The 13,322-nt window shown below is 34.7% G+C and overlaps 1 protein-coding gene across 1 annotated transcript in view; it reads left to right on the top strand.

The window, feature by feature from the left end:
• ZMYM2 (zinc finger MYM-type containing 2) overlaps positions 1–13,322 on the top strand; it is a 98,430-nt gene that overhangs the window by 38,621 nt on the left and 46,487 nt on the right. The window contains exons 6-8 of the mRNA XM_053903881.1: positions 3–65; positions 6,494–6,500; positions 10,142–10,232. Of these exons, the coding sequence (XP_053759856.1) occupies positions 3–65; positions 6,494–6,500; positions 10,142–10,232 (161 nt within the window). The remainder of the gene's footprint in view (positions 1–2; positions 66–6,493; positions 6,501–10,141; positions 10,233–13,322) is intronic.

Below are 13,322 nucleotides of genomic sequence, written 5' to 3'. Positions count from 1 at the left end.
AGACCTCACTGTCATGTTTGATGTTGACGATTATGTTGCATTTATTATCTTCTGCTACATGGAAGGTTTGGTTAAGAGTGCTAGCTTTAGTTAGTTGGCCTGTGTTAAAATCCTGGCCCCACCAGTCATCTATGTCCTGGGCAAATTATTTAACCTCCTTTGTGTCTTGCCTCATTTCACCATGTGTAAAGTTGTGGAAGTAGCAATCCCCGTCACATAGTGTTATTAAAAAGTGAAATCTGAGCCTCCTTGATTTTTAAGATCCTACTTCAAGAAACTGAACGTTACCAATTCTCCATCAGCCCCCTTTGTGTCCTCTCCCAGTGACTTTCCCCTTCTGCTCTTCAAAGATAACCACTGTCTTTGACTTCTAACATGGTTTCACTTTTTATAAAGGTTATTAAGTAATGATATCCTACCATGTTATAAATAACTGTGTTTGGGTGCTTATAAAAATTTTTGCCGTGTAAAATTTTTATTTTTTTAATTTGGTTTTAAGAATCTTTTTTAAAAGTTTATTTATTTATTTTGAGAGAGCTAGAGAGTGAGCAGGGAGGGGCAGAGTGAGAGGGAGAGAGAAAATCCCAAGCAGGCCCCACTCATCCTGGAGCCCCAGGTTGGGGCTCAATCTCAACGATTGTGAGATCATGACCTGAGCCACCCAGGCACCCGTAATGTAAAATTTTTAATTATTTTCAAATTTAACAGTTTTTTTTTTCTTTTTATTGTTTCTGGATTTTGTTTCACATACTCTCCTTACTCCCAGACTATAAAGGAATGCTTTTCTTATTTTCTTTCTAATGTTTGCAAGCCTTCATTTTAATATTTAAATCTTTAATGCATGTAAGGGAATTTATTCTGGTATATTGTTAAATTATGGGTCAAATATTTTTTCCATCCAAATGACTGTCATTGAGAATCAGCATCTTTATGTCAAAATATCCCATTATAGAACAAGGGATTTCATTCTGTTAGATCAGAACTTATTCATAAATATTTTATCTTTTTGTTACTATTTTAAATGAGGTTTTCTCTTCCATTATTGTGTGTGTATATGTATATGTGCATATATGTATGTACATATATGTATGCCTACATATATTTTTAAATTGATTTTAAATAGCTGCTGTCTAAATCGTCCTTATTGGTTGATTTTCTTGGATTTTTGACTAAGTCATCATATCATCTGCAAGTAGAGAAAGTTTAGATCTTCCTTTACATTTCTTATTCTCATTATTATTTTGTCTTGCATAATGGGTTTCCTAATAACTCCAGTAGAGTTATAAAGAGTGGAAGTATCTTTTTGTTTTTCCAGTGGGAATGCCTTTGGTATTTCCTCATTAAATTATTTGGCTTTAGGGTTGAGGTCAATATATATTAAATATATTAAAGAAGTACCCACTGATTTTTGTTTTATTAAGTATTTCACCGAAAATGAATGTTGAGTTTTGAAGGTTTTCAGTGTCTATGGAAGTGTTATGTGATTTCTTCCCTCCTTTAAATCTATTAATATGTGACTTTTTGTAATGAATTTCCTAAACCATGTAACCATTCTTGCATTGCTAGTATAAACCATACCAGGTCATTGTTATATTTTAAATGTTTAGTTGGAACTGTTAATATTTTATTTAGTATTTTCCCATTAGTATTCATAAGTGACATCATGTTTAATTTTTGGGGGGATGCATTCTTTAAGATATCAATAGGATATTTATTTTATTTTATTTTATTTATTTATTTATTTATTTTTTAATTTTTTTAACGTTTTTATTTATTTTTGAGACAGAGACAGAGCATGAATGGGGGAGGGGCAGAGAGAGAGAGGGGAGACACAGAATCCGAAGCAGGCTCCAGGCTCTGAGCCATCAGCCCAGAGCCCGACACGGGGCTTGAACTCACGGACCGCGAGATCATGACCTGAGCTGAAGTCGGACGCTTAACCGACTGAGCCACCCAGGCGCCCCTAGGATATTTATTTTAAAAAATGCTTGAGTAAAATTCAAATCCTTAATGCTTAAAACAATAAAAATGAAAATAAATGAATTAAATATTCAACTCAAAAAGTTGTAAAAAGAACAAACTAAAAGGAGAAGAAATAAATAAAGGTAAAAGTAGAAATTAATGAGTTAAGAAATAAAAACAGTACCAAAATAATTCAGAATACTGTTTCTATGATAAATCAGGTCTGTGAAAAACTAGACCAACTGATCATCAATCTAATCAGGAAAAGAGGCTTAAAAAATGGGTAAATTCACAAAAATAAGTGACAAAGTAGACTGAAGCATCAAAACAGAGGAAGTTGAAGAAAATCAGTCATAAGGGACTACTTTGTGTGCAGCTTTATATAAAAATACTGACAACCCAGACTGAGTAATTTTCTGTGAAAATAATTTTTTTTGTGTGTGTGAAAATCTAATTTACCTAAATTGACTCCAGATGATACAGTAAAGCAGAGAATCTCCCTAGAAGAAATAGAGATAGTTATCAGTGAACTAACCCACAAGGAGAAACAGACTCAGATGGTTTCATAGGAAAATTCCATCCGATTTAAACTAGGTAATCTGAGTGCTATTTTAAATCATTCCAGAGCATAAAAAAGGTGTAAAATAACTTTAAATTTTTTTAAAATTGTGATAAATATATATAACCGAATTTCCAATTGTTCTGAAACATTTTTAAGTATACAGTTTAGTGGCATTAATTGCATTCATAATGTGCAACCATTGCCTCTATTTTCAAAACTTTTCAATGACTCAGACAGAAAGTGACAAGCCAGTAACTCCTCATTTTCTCCTACCTCCCTGATCCCTGGTAATCTCTAATCTTCTTTGTGTCTTTATGAATTTGCCTATTCTAGATATTCCATATACTTGAAATCATACATTACTTTGTCCTTTTGTGTCTGGTTTATTTCACTTAAACATTTGTGTTTTATTATAATCATCTCAGTAGGTGCGGGGTGGTATCTCTGTGGTTCTCATTTGCATTTCTGTGATTACTAATGCTGTAGAGCATATTTCCATGTGCTTATGGACAATTTGTGTATCTTTGAAAGTATTGAAGTCCTTTGCCTGTGTTGATTGAATTGCCTTGTTTTTCCTTTTATTTTTCAATTGTAGTAGTTTTTTTATATGTTCCGAATATTAATCCCTTATTTGACATATGGTTGCAGATGTCGTCTCCTGTGTGTTGCCTTTCTGCTTTTTTGATAATGTCATCTAAATGTACAAAAATTTTGATGTTAATAAAGTCCAGTTAACCTCTTTTTTCCTTGTTGATTATGTTTTTGGTCCATACCTAAGAATTTGTTTGTAAAATCAAAAGTTAAGATGGTTTATCCCTATGTTTTCTTCAAGACGTTTATGGTTTTAACTCCTATTTAGGTCTTTGGTCCATTTTGAATTAATTTTTGTTTAGGATATGAGACAGGCATCCAGCTTCTTTCTTTTGTATGTGGAAATCCAGTTGTCCCAGCATCATCATCTGTTGAAAAGAGTATTGTTTCTCCCATGGAATGGACTTATTATACTTGTGAAATATTTAATTGGCCATAGATGAGTAGGTTTATTTCTGGACTCTCATTGGATATTCCATTCATCTACGTGTCTGTTCTTATGCAAGAGCCACACTATTATGATAACTGTGTAGTAAGTTTTGAAATTAGGAAATGAGTCTTCCAACTTTGTTGTTCTTTAGAGATTGTTTGGATATTCTAGACTCATTGCAATGTTATGTGAATTGGAGGATTAGCTTTTCCATTTCTCCAGAAAAGGCTATTAGAATTTTGATAGTGATTGCAGAACCTGTAGATTGCTTTGGGTACTATTGACATTTCAACAGTGTTAAATCTTCCTGGCTGTGGATGTGGGTTGTCTTCCTATTTATTTAGACCTTTCTTAATTTCTCTTAGCAGTTTTTTCATAGTTTTCAGTGTACAAGTCTTCCATTTTCTTGGGTATATTTATTTCTAGGCATTTCGTTTTTAACACAATTGTTAATGTAATTGCTTTATTAACTTCCCTTTCAGATTGTACAATTGCTAGTGTTTAGAAATACAAGTGATATTTAAGTGTTGATCTTGTACCCTGCAACTTTGTTGAATTTGTTTTTTAGCTCTAGTAGCTTTATTGTGGATCCTTTGGAATTTTTCCCATCTAGTTATGTCATGTGCAAATAGCAGTAGTTTTACCTCTTTGTTTCTAATTTGGTTGTCTTTTATTTCTTTTTCCTAAATGTTTTGGCTAGAACTTTCACTATTGACTAGAAGAAGTGACGAAATTGAGTATCCTTGTTTTGCTTCTAATCTTGGAAGAAAAGCCATCTGTCTTTGACCATTGAGTCTGATGCTAGTTGTGGGTTGTTCATACATGGCATTTATTATGTCGCAGTACTTTTCTAATATTCTTACTTAGTTTGTTGAGTGTTTTAGTCATAAAAGTATGTTGGATTTTGTCAAACTTCTCTACCATTTTGATTATCATGTGGTTTTTACCTTCATTATATCCATGTGGTTTATTACATTCATTATTTTACGTTGAACCACTCTTTGCATTACTAGGATAAACCCCACTTGACTGTGTTGTATAATATTTGCAGTATGCTGCTGAATTTGCTTAACGTTTAACCTCTTAAATTTATATCTAATTTAAGCTGGTAACAACTTAATTGGCATTTAAGAACCCTGCTCCTGTAGGGGCTTCTGGGTGGCACAGTTAAGTGTCTGACTCTTGGTTTCATCTCAGGTCATGATCTTGCAGTTTATGAGTTTAAGCCCCACGTTGGGCTCTGAGCTGCCAGTGTGGAGCCTGCTTGGGATTCTCTTCCTCTCTCCTTCCCTCCGCCCACCCCCCTTTCTCATAAACTTAAAAAAATAATAATAATAATAAAAAAAAAGGAACTCTGCTCCTGCTCCTGTATAGCTCCAGCCCCATTTATGTTACAATAAATTACATCTTAAACATTGTTTGCACAATAACAGGTTTACAATTATGTTTTGTACATTTGTCCTTAAAATCATGTAGGAAGTAAAAAGTGGATTTATAAGCTAAAGTACTCCAGTACTACGTTTTATATTTGCCCATGTAGTTATTTTTTTTAAAAATTTTTTTTTAACGTTTATTTATTTTTGAGACAGAGAGAGAGCATGAACGGGGGAGGGTCAGAGAGAGGGAGACACAGAATCTGAAGCAGGCTCCAGGCTCCCAGCTGTCAGCACAGAGCCCTACATGGGACTCGAACTCACAGACCGTGAGATTATGACCTGAGCCGAAGTCGGCCGCTCAACCGACTGAGCCACCCAGGCGCCCCTGCTAAAGAGTCTTATTTGTTTACTCTGTTACTGTCTAGTTTCCTTTCCATTTCAGCCTAAATCTTTGACTGTCTTTAACAATTCTTTAGAGTAGGTCTAGTGGTAACAAATTCCCTCAGTTTTTTATTTGATATGTCTTTATTTGTCCTTCATGTTTGGATAACAGTTTTGCCGGGTATAGTATTTTTGTTTGAAAGTTTTTTTTCTTTCAGCATTTTATATATGTCCTTTTGGCTTCCATGGTCTCTGATAAGAAATTGGTGGAAAATCTTACTGAGGTTTCTTTGTACTTGATAAGTAGCTTGTCTCTTGCTACTGAAGATTCTCTGTGTCTTTCAGCAGTTTGATTATAATTTGTACTGTTGTGTGTCTTTTTGAGTTTATCCTACTTATAATTTGTTGTGCTTTTCAGGTTTGTGGATTTCTTTCCGATCATCAAATTTATGAAGTTTTCAGCCATTGTTAAAATTTGCTTGTTCTCTCTATTCTTTTGGAGCTGTCATAATGTACATGTTGGTCTGCTTAATTTGTCCTATAGGTTCTTTAGACTTTGTTCACTTTTTTTTTTTTTTTTTTTTCATTTTCTTTCTGTTCTTTAGACTATATTTAATTTCAACTTTGGCCTTAGTACTGCTGGTGAAAGTTTGACTCTGCTAGTTCTCTCATCGGGTAGGTGACAAGGTACCTTGTTACTTTCTGATAGGTTAAGAAGTTCAGGCTCCCTACTTGACCTTTTCTTATGTCACCCTAGCTGGGTTGCTGGCATGGGGTACCTCATTATAGCCAGGCAAAGGTGGAGTCTAGGCTTTCTACTTGTCCTTTCTAGTGTGGGTGGGGTTGGTGCCACATTGCTCCTGTGGTGTTTGGATTGAGTGGAGGGTCTGTTGACTGAAAGTTTTCTGTCCTTCTAGGTTGTAATTCCAGTTGTATTTCTCCTATAGCTGTGTCGTTTCTGTTGCTGGTTTTAAGATTTTTTTCCTTTGCTTTTATTTTTATCCAAATTTTAATATTATTTAAAATTTTTCAGAAATTTGACTGTGATATATTGTGATTCCTTCAGTTTATCCTTCTTGGGGTTTGCTCAGCTTCTATCTGTAGGCTTATATCTTCTGCCTAGTTTGCAGTGTTTTCAGACATTTTTTTGAGAACTTTTTCAGCCTTATCCTCTTTTTCCTCTCCTTCCAGGACTCTAGTGATATGAAAGTTAAATATTTGTTACAGTCTTACAGATCCCTGAGGCTCTGTTCTTTTTTATTTTTTCCATCCAAGCCTGTTTTCTTTCTATTCAGATTAGATAATTTCTGTATTTTCCTTCACTGCTTCTTTCCTCTGTCTTTGTTCTGCTATTTGTTGTTTTTTTCTTGTTGTTTACTAATAATTTTTTTTAGAATGGTTTTAGTGTTATAGAAAAATGAGGAAGATAGTACAGTGTTCTCATGGTAAGGTCTTCTGTTGACACCTTAAATTAGTAAGATAATATTTGTTACATTTACTGAACTGGCATTATGAAAAGTCCATAGTTTATTTGGATTTCCTTCACTTTAAAAAAAAAAAGTTTATTTATTTTTGAGAGAGACAGAGTATGAGCAGGGGAGGGGCAGAGAGAGAGGGAGACAGAATCTTGAAGCAAGCTCCAGGCTCTGAGCTGTTAGCACAGAGCCCAATGCAGGGCTTGAACTCATGGACCGTGAGATCATGAACTGAGCTGAAGTCGGATGCTTAACTGGCCCACCCATCCAGGTGCCCATGGATTTCCTTAACTTTTATATAATGTCTTTTTTCTGTTCTAGGATCGTATCTAGAATACCACATTATACTCAGTAATCATGAAACCTTAGGGTAGTCTTGGTTGTGACATTTTCTCATAGTTTTGTTTTTAATGGCCTTGACAGTTTTTAGGATTTAGGTGTATTGTAAAATGCCTTTCTTTTGGAATTTGATGTTTTCTCATCATTAGATTGTAGCTGTAGGTTTTTAGGAGGAATGTCACAGATGTGTTTACCTTTTACAGTTTTGACGTTTTCAGTGTATCATAAGGGTACACCTATCAACATGATTTAAAATGACTGCTGAAGTTGATGTTTATCACCTTGCTGCAGTAGCATTTGTCAGGATTCTCCGTTGTAAAGCCCGCCTCCTCCCATTTCCATGTTGTATTCTTGAAAATGAAGTCACTGTCTCCTTTAGGGTGGAGTATACAGTTACTAGGGCTTTTTCTGCATAAGAGATTTGTCTTTTCTCTTACATTTATTACTTTTTTCAGTCATTTATTAATATCAGTAGGGACTCCTGGATCACATGGCAACAAAAGGCAAAAGAAAAACAATTCAGTTTCTTTATAGTTTACAGCCCATTGACAAGTCCTTGAGACAGGCAGAGTGACCTTCCTCTAGGAATTCAGCTGACTCAATATTAATACTTTAGCTTAACATTAGCCTGCCTCCAGGATCCTAGAAGTCTCCTTTAACATGTAAAAATTCCTTTGGAAGCTTCCTTTTATCTCTACCCCCAAGATGTATGTTAGTAATCATCCTCCAAGCTTATGTCTCCATGATATTTATCTGAAAGGTCTCCTGACTAAGGTTTTACTAGACCATAGTAAATGACCTTTTCCTAACAACAGCTGGCTACTAGCCCCTCAAGGTTCCAGAAACCTTGCTTCCAAACTTAGAGTCTTATGCTATCCCTAACTCCCTCCCAGCTTGAAAGTGTATAATCAGCCACTCCTCACAACCCCAGTGCAGCTCTTTCTGCCCTCGGGTCCTATCCCTGTGCTTTAATAAAACCAACTTTTTAGGGGTGCTTGGGCAGCTCAGTTGGTTAAGCATCCGAACTCTTGATTTTGGCTCAAGTGATGATCTCGTGGTTTGTGAAATTGAGCCCTGTTTCAGGCTCCACGCTGACAGAGCGTTGTCTGCTTGGAATTCTTCTCTCCCTCTGTCTTTACTGTTCCCTGTTCCTGCTCTTGCTTTCTCTCTCTCTCTCTCTCTCTCTCTCTCAAAATAAATAAACATTAAAAAAACAAACAAACAAAAACACCCCTTTTGCACCAAAGACACCTCAAGAATTCTTTGTTGACTGTTTGCTGCTAAACCCCAGTGTTATCACATCAGTGGGTATTTTATAATTTGGGGCTATAATAAAATATGGGTTTCTTTTGTTAATCAAAATTTTCTAGCTTTGGCCATTGGGAGCATTTTCACTTGATTCCTGTGTTCTTTTGACATATCTTATATATCCATTGATTTTTAAAATGTCTGTTAATAGTTTTTTTCATTCTAGAATTTCCATTTGGTGCTTTATATCTTCTTCTCTTTTGATGAGAATTTCTATTTTTTCATTGCTACATATTTTTATTCTTTATTGAAGCATTTTTATCATGGCTGTTGGGGCACCTTGGTGGCTCAGTGGGTTGAGTGTCTGACTCCTGATTTCAGCTGATTTCCTGATTTCCTGATTTCCTGATCTTGTGGTTCATATGATCAAGCCCTGCATTGGGCTCTGTGCTGACAGCACTGAATCTGCTTGAGATTCTCCCTCTCTCTCTAAATATTTAAAAAATCTTTGTCATATAATTCTAACATTTCTGTACTTTCTATGTTAGCATCTACTAATTATCCTTTTCCATTTAAATTGTTGTTTTTGTGGTTTTGGTAGGATTCATGATTGATCGATCGATCGATCGATCGATTGATTGATTTTGTTAGAAGCCTGGAAATTTGGGGTGTTATGCTGTTATATTCTGGGTCTTATTTAAACATTCTGCTTTAGCTGGCTTTATTTGACACTGCTGTGGCAGGAGTGTGAAGGCCTCAGTATTGCCAGGTGCAGGCAGAAATCCAGGCTCTCCACTTGGCCTCTGTTGACACCCATGAGGTGGGAAGAGCTCCTTGTTACCTTGGAGAAGAGAGTGGGAGTTCTGGCTCCCCTCTGGGCTCTGGCGGATCCACCCTAACTGGGAAGAGTAGGAATATCTTCTCACTGCTCTTCACCTAGCCTCTATTGACACCAAGTGATCCTATTCTAGTGGGTATAGAAAATACTCTTTATACTGTCGTTAAATGAAATACAAATTATTTAAAAAATGTTTCGTCTTTCATTCTGTAAAATATCATTTTCATGTTTAATTCATATATTGCATGTTGATAATTTACAAGTAAGCAAATGGAAATCCACGCATACCGTGTTACTTGATAAAAGGACACAGACATTTTTGGAGAGCCCTACACATGATGCTGTAGTGAATGTCTCTTCCTATAGCCTGGGGAAACTGAAATTGAGTGGTGATCTTATCCTTGCCTTCCCCTCCCCTTTTGACCTTTGTCTCTAACATTTTAACTTGGCTACCATTGTTGTTTATGCCCCCCTTGGGGAATTAGTTTCTGGAATATACTGATACAGGTAATTAATCATTTAGATCCTGGCAGCGGAGATTGTAGGATACTTAACACTTCTCTTCCAGTATTTTATTTTCCATTTTCTTGCATAGTATTTTGATTTTAATGGAAAGCAGGATGCTTTTCTGCAAGGAATAAAGGTGTAAATTCATATGTGCTGTAAGCTCTCACGTGTTCTGAAAAGAGTTTCCAAAACAACCCATTTGCCGATAATGAAAACTGTAACTACATACTTTCCAAATCACTTCATTTAGAATGCTTTGAGGTACCGGAGGCTGTAATGAGATCTTACAATACATTGTCGCCTAAGAGAAATAAGTAATTTTTCTTTTTGGCTATGTCACAATAGAGGCAAGTCAAGTCTAAGGGTCTGTTGATAATTTGTTACCTGTTATTGTATTATTTTATTATCAAATGAGGTTTTTTTCCTATAAAGTCTTAAAATCTTTTTTCAGGTAGGTAGCCATCCAAGCTTCCTGAAGGAGGTTCGAGATCACATGCAGGACTCTTTCTTAATGCAGCCTGAGGTAAGCAGGAATGTGGCTCTGGTTAAGCCCTTGATAATTCCCTATACTGCTTTACTGTCTTTATTACGTATCTGAAAAATCACGGGCATTTTAAAGTATTATGTTAAAATTTATGAACTTAAAATATGTCAGATGATGATCGTTTTCTTATGTTATTGTAGGCAAACTTTATTTCACTAAACTTTACGTGTATTTTCTTGTGGTATGCTTGTTTGCTTTTAGGTATTTGTTATGAAAAAGTATTTCCAGATAAAATTTAGGCACAGTACCTTGTCTACAATAGGCACTTAAATTTAAGGTATAAAAGGCCCTTTTGTGCCTACTTCAAAGATATTACAAACCCTTTATTTCATAAAAATTTCCAAATTCATATTCCTTAATCCAGATGAATAAGTTGGTGTATAAATTAATATGTGAATGATAAATGTATACAACTAATAGTAACTGTAGTACAAGGAATTTCATATTGAGATAATGCTGCTATATGATTAATCTATAGACCTTATTTGAATTTTAAAATATCGATGTCCCTTATGTAAATGAAAAACAATTATTTCTTGTTTAGGATCAAGTCTAGGATCATAGGCCATTCATTATTTCTCTAAAAATGTGTATCTTTTTCCCTCCCTCTTCTTCTGAGACCCGACTTCCAGATATATTAGATTTCCTGCTATTGTTCCATGGTCCGTGTGGCTCTTGTATTTATTGGTTTTCTTTCTTTTTTTTCTTCTTCATTTTGGACAGTGTTTACTGTGTCTTTAATTTTACTAATCTTTTCTAATCAACTGTTAGTCCCATGTGGTGTGTTTTACATCTTAGCTCTTGTATTTCTCATCTCTGGAAGTTCCATATGGGTCTTTTTTATATCTTCTATTCCTTGCCTCATTATGTTCGTGTTTTCCTCTACCGATTTCTTGAATATATCAGCATATTTATCATAGCGCTTTTAACATTTTGCCTACTATTTTCATAGCTGTCATTTCTAGATCTGTTTCCACAGCTTGATTTTTTTAATTTCTACATAATGAGTTATATTCTGTTTTGTGGAATGTTTAAAAGCCATTGTTTCATATATTTGGTATAGTTTTCTAGTTTTTAAAAGTGGGAGGTCAAATCCAGCCTCTGATACTCCCATCGTGGCTGGAGTGGAAGTCCCGTCTGCTTTAATCTGAAATAGTTCCCTAGTCTTTGTCTTTCATGACATTGACATTTTTGAATCCTATAGGACATTTCATAGAGTGCCCTCAGTGTGAAGTAGATTGAACCTTTATCTCTTGAGTACCTTCCCACGTGGTTCACCGACTTGGTCAAAATGTAGTCAAAGAAATGTATTAATTAACATGTAAAAGGAAAAATTAAAGGGAAGTTTTAAAATCATGTGATGATTAATTTTGGTGTGCATATGGAATTGGTTAAACTTGAAATGTAAGGCACCATTTTTCAATGAGTATACTGAAAATGAACCAATCTGCCATAAACTCCCCATTATATTTACCTTTTGCCTTACCACTATCTCGTTTTAATTAGTTCTGCCTTAATTCTTTTACACTGAATTTATATGTAGGTTTATTTTCTCCCATGCCCGAATGAGGAATATAATAATGGTGAATTTGTTACAGTTAATTTTATTTTAAAAATCACTCAATGTATAATTTATAGGATGAATGAAACTTAAATATGATTATTTTGATTGTTTACATATAAAACAGAAAACATGGCATGAACGGATATCCTTTTTTTTGCTAATGTTCTTTCATGAAGTGAGTCCTTTTATTTTTGATGTAGTGGTGGCTGTGAAAGTGGCTGTGTTAAAATATTTTCAATATTAATGATTCTATCTTTCTGATAGTACTTTCTCATTCTCTTCAGATAAAAGTATTTGTCAGTGTGGACCAGTTGCTTAGCTCCTTGTTTACTTGACCCAATTCAACTGGTCTACTTTTTATTGGTACGTCTTAAAACTTACTAATTACTTAACCATTCTGCCAATAAAATTATTGTCAACTTGAAGGATGTTTCTAATAAGTTAAAACAAAAATCTAATCTGAGATTAGATTAGATGGTCGTACTTCATTTATATTGGTAAAAGAAATCTTTATGGGTGCTGCTACATGCAGGTCTTGTACAAACATCTACTGAGAGCTACTTGGCTTTATCTCTCTATAATCCTGTGATCTAATGGCAAGTGTCCTGATAATTTTAGTATTCCTAATTTGTACTGTGGTGCCAGATTTTAAACATTCTTTTTTTCTTTCATTGTTTTATTGATGTTTTCTTTTATCCTTTCCCCATTATAAAAATTTAAATTATCATATAGGCCTCAGGAAAATATTTTGTCATTTCAAACAAAAACCAGCATTCTCCTCTTTGTCACATTGGGAGAGTCATAATTAGATTTAATAGGTTTGCAGCTATTTTTTGTTCCTTGTTACTGTTCTTTTGCTGTTGATAAGTATTTCCTTTTGCAGTCTGTCAGATGTTGAAGAAGGAGTTGATTTCTACTTTGAAAAGTAAAACTTAGGACTTACGTTAAAGTAATATGAGACTTAAGTAAATGAGGAGTAGACAGCATTGGTTACTTTTTTACAGTACCAGAATGCATATAACATACATTCCTGGCACATAAACAGCTCTGTTTTTTTTAATACCTCTTCTGTTTGTTGCATGCTAAGAAAGTTTTTTTCTTTCTTTGATGTGGATGTTAGTTATTTGTTTTGGTTATTTTCCCTTCAACTTACTACCTTTATTTTCTAAAATCCTGTGGCGCTCATGAAATTTGTCCATGCAATTTACCCATTTTGTTATTTTTGGCCTGCTTGTTACCTTCCCCGATGTCTATTTATCAGTCATCTATCCGTGGAATATTTTAAGGCCTTTTAATATCATATTGTACTGAATGCTTTGGGGTATGATGAGGAGAAATAATCTCAACACCAGGTAGAAAGGTGGATACAATTATTTTGCAACACGACACGTGATACTTGATCTAACTAGTTATGATGATTGTATAACCACTCAGAAGACAGCTCAAATACAAGTTGCACCTATCGCTTTTCCGTATGTTTGATTTCTAATGAGACTATTTGTGTT

This window comes from Panthera pardus, unplaced genomic scaffold (assembly GCF_024362965.1).
Source record: "Panthera pardus isolate Hobbes unplaced genomic scaffold, ASM2436296v1 HiC_scaffold_1, whole genome shotgun sequence".
Lineage (NCBI taxonomy): Eukaryota > Metazoa > Chordata > Mammalia > Carnivora > Felidae > Panthera > Panthera pardus.
The sequence above is the reverse complement of the archived record's forward strand: the minus strand, read 5'-3'. Positions and strand labels throughout refer to the sequence as shown.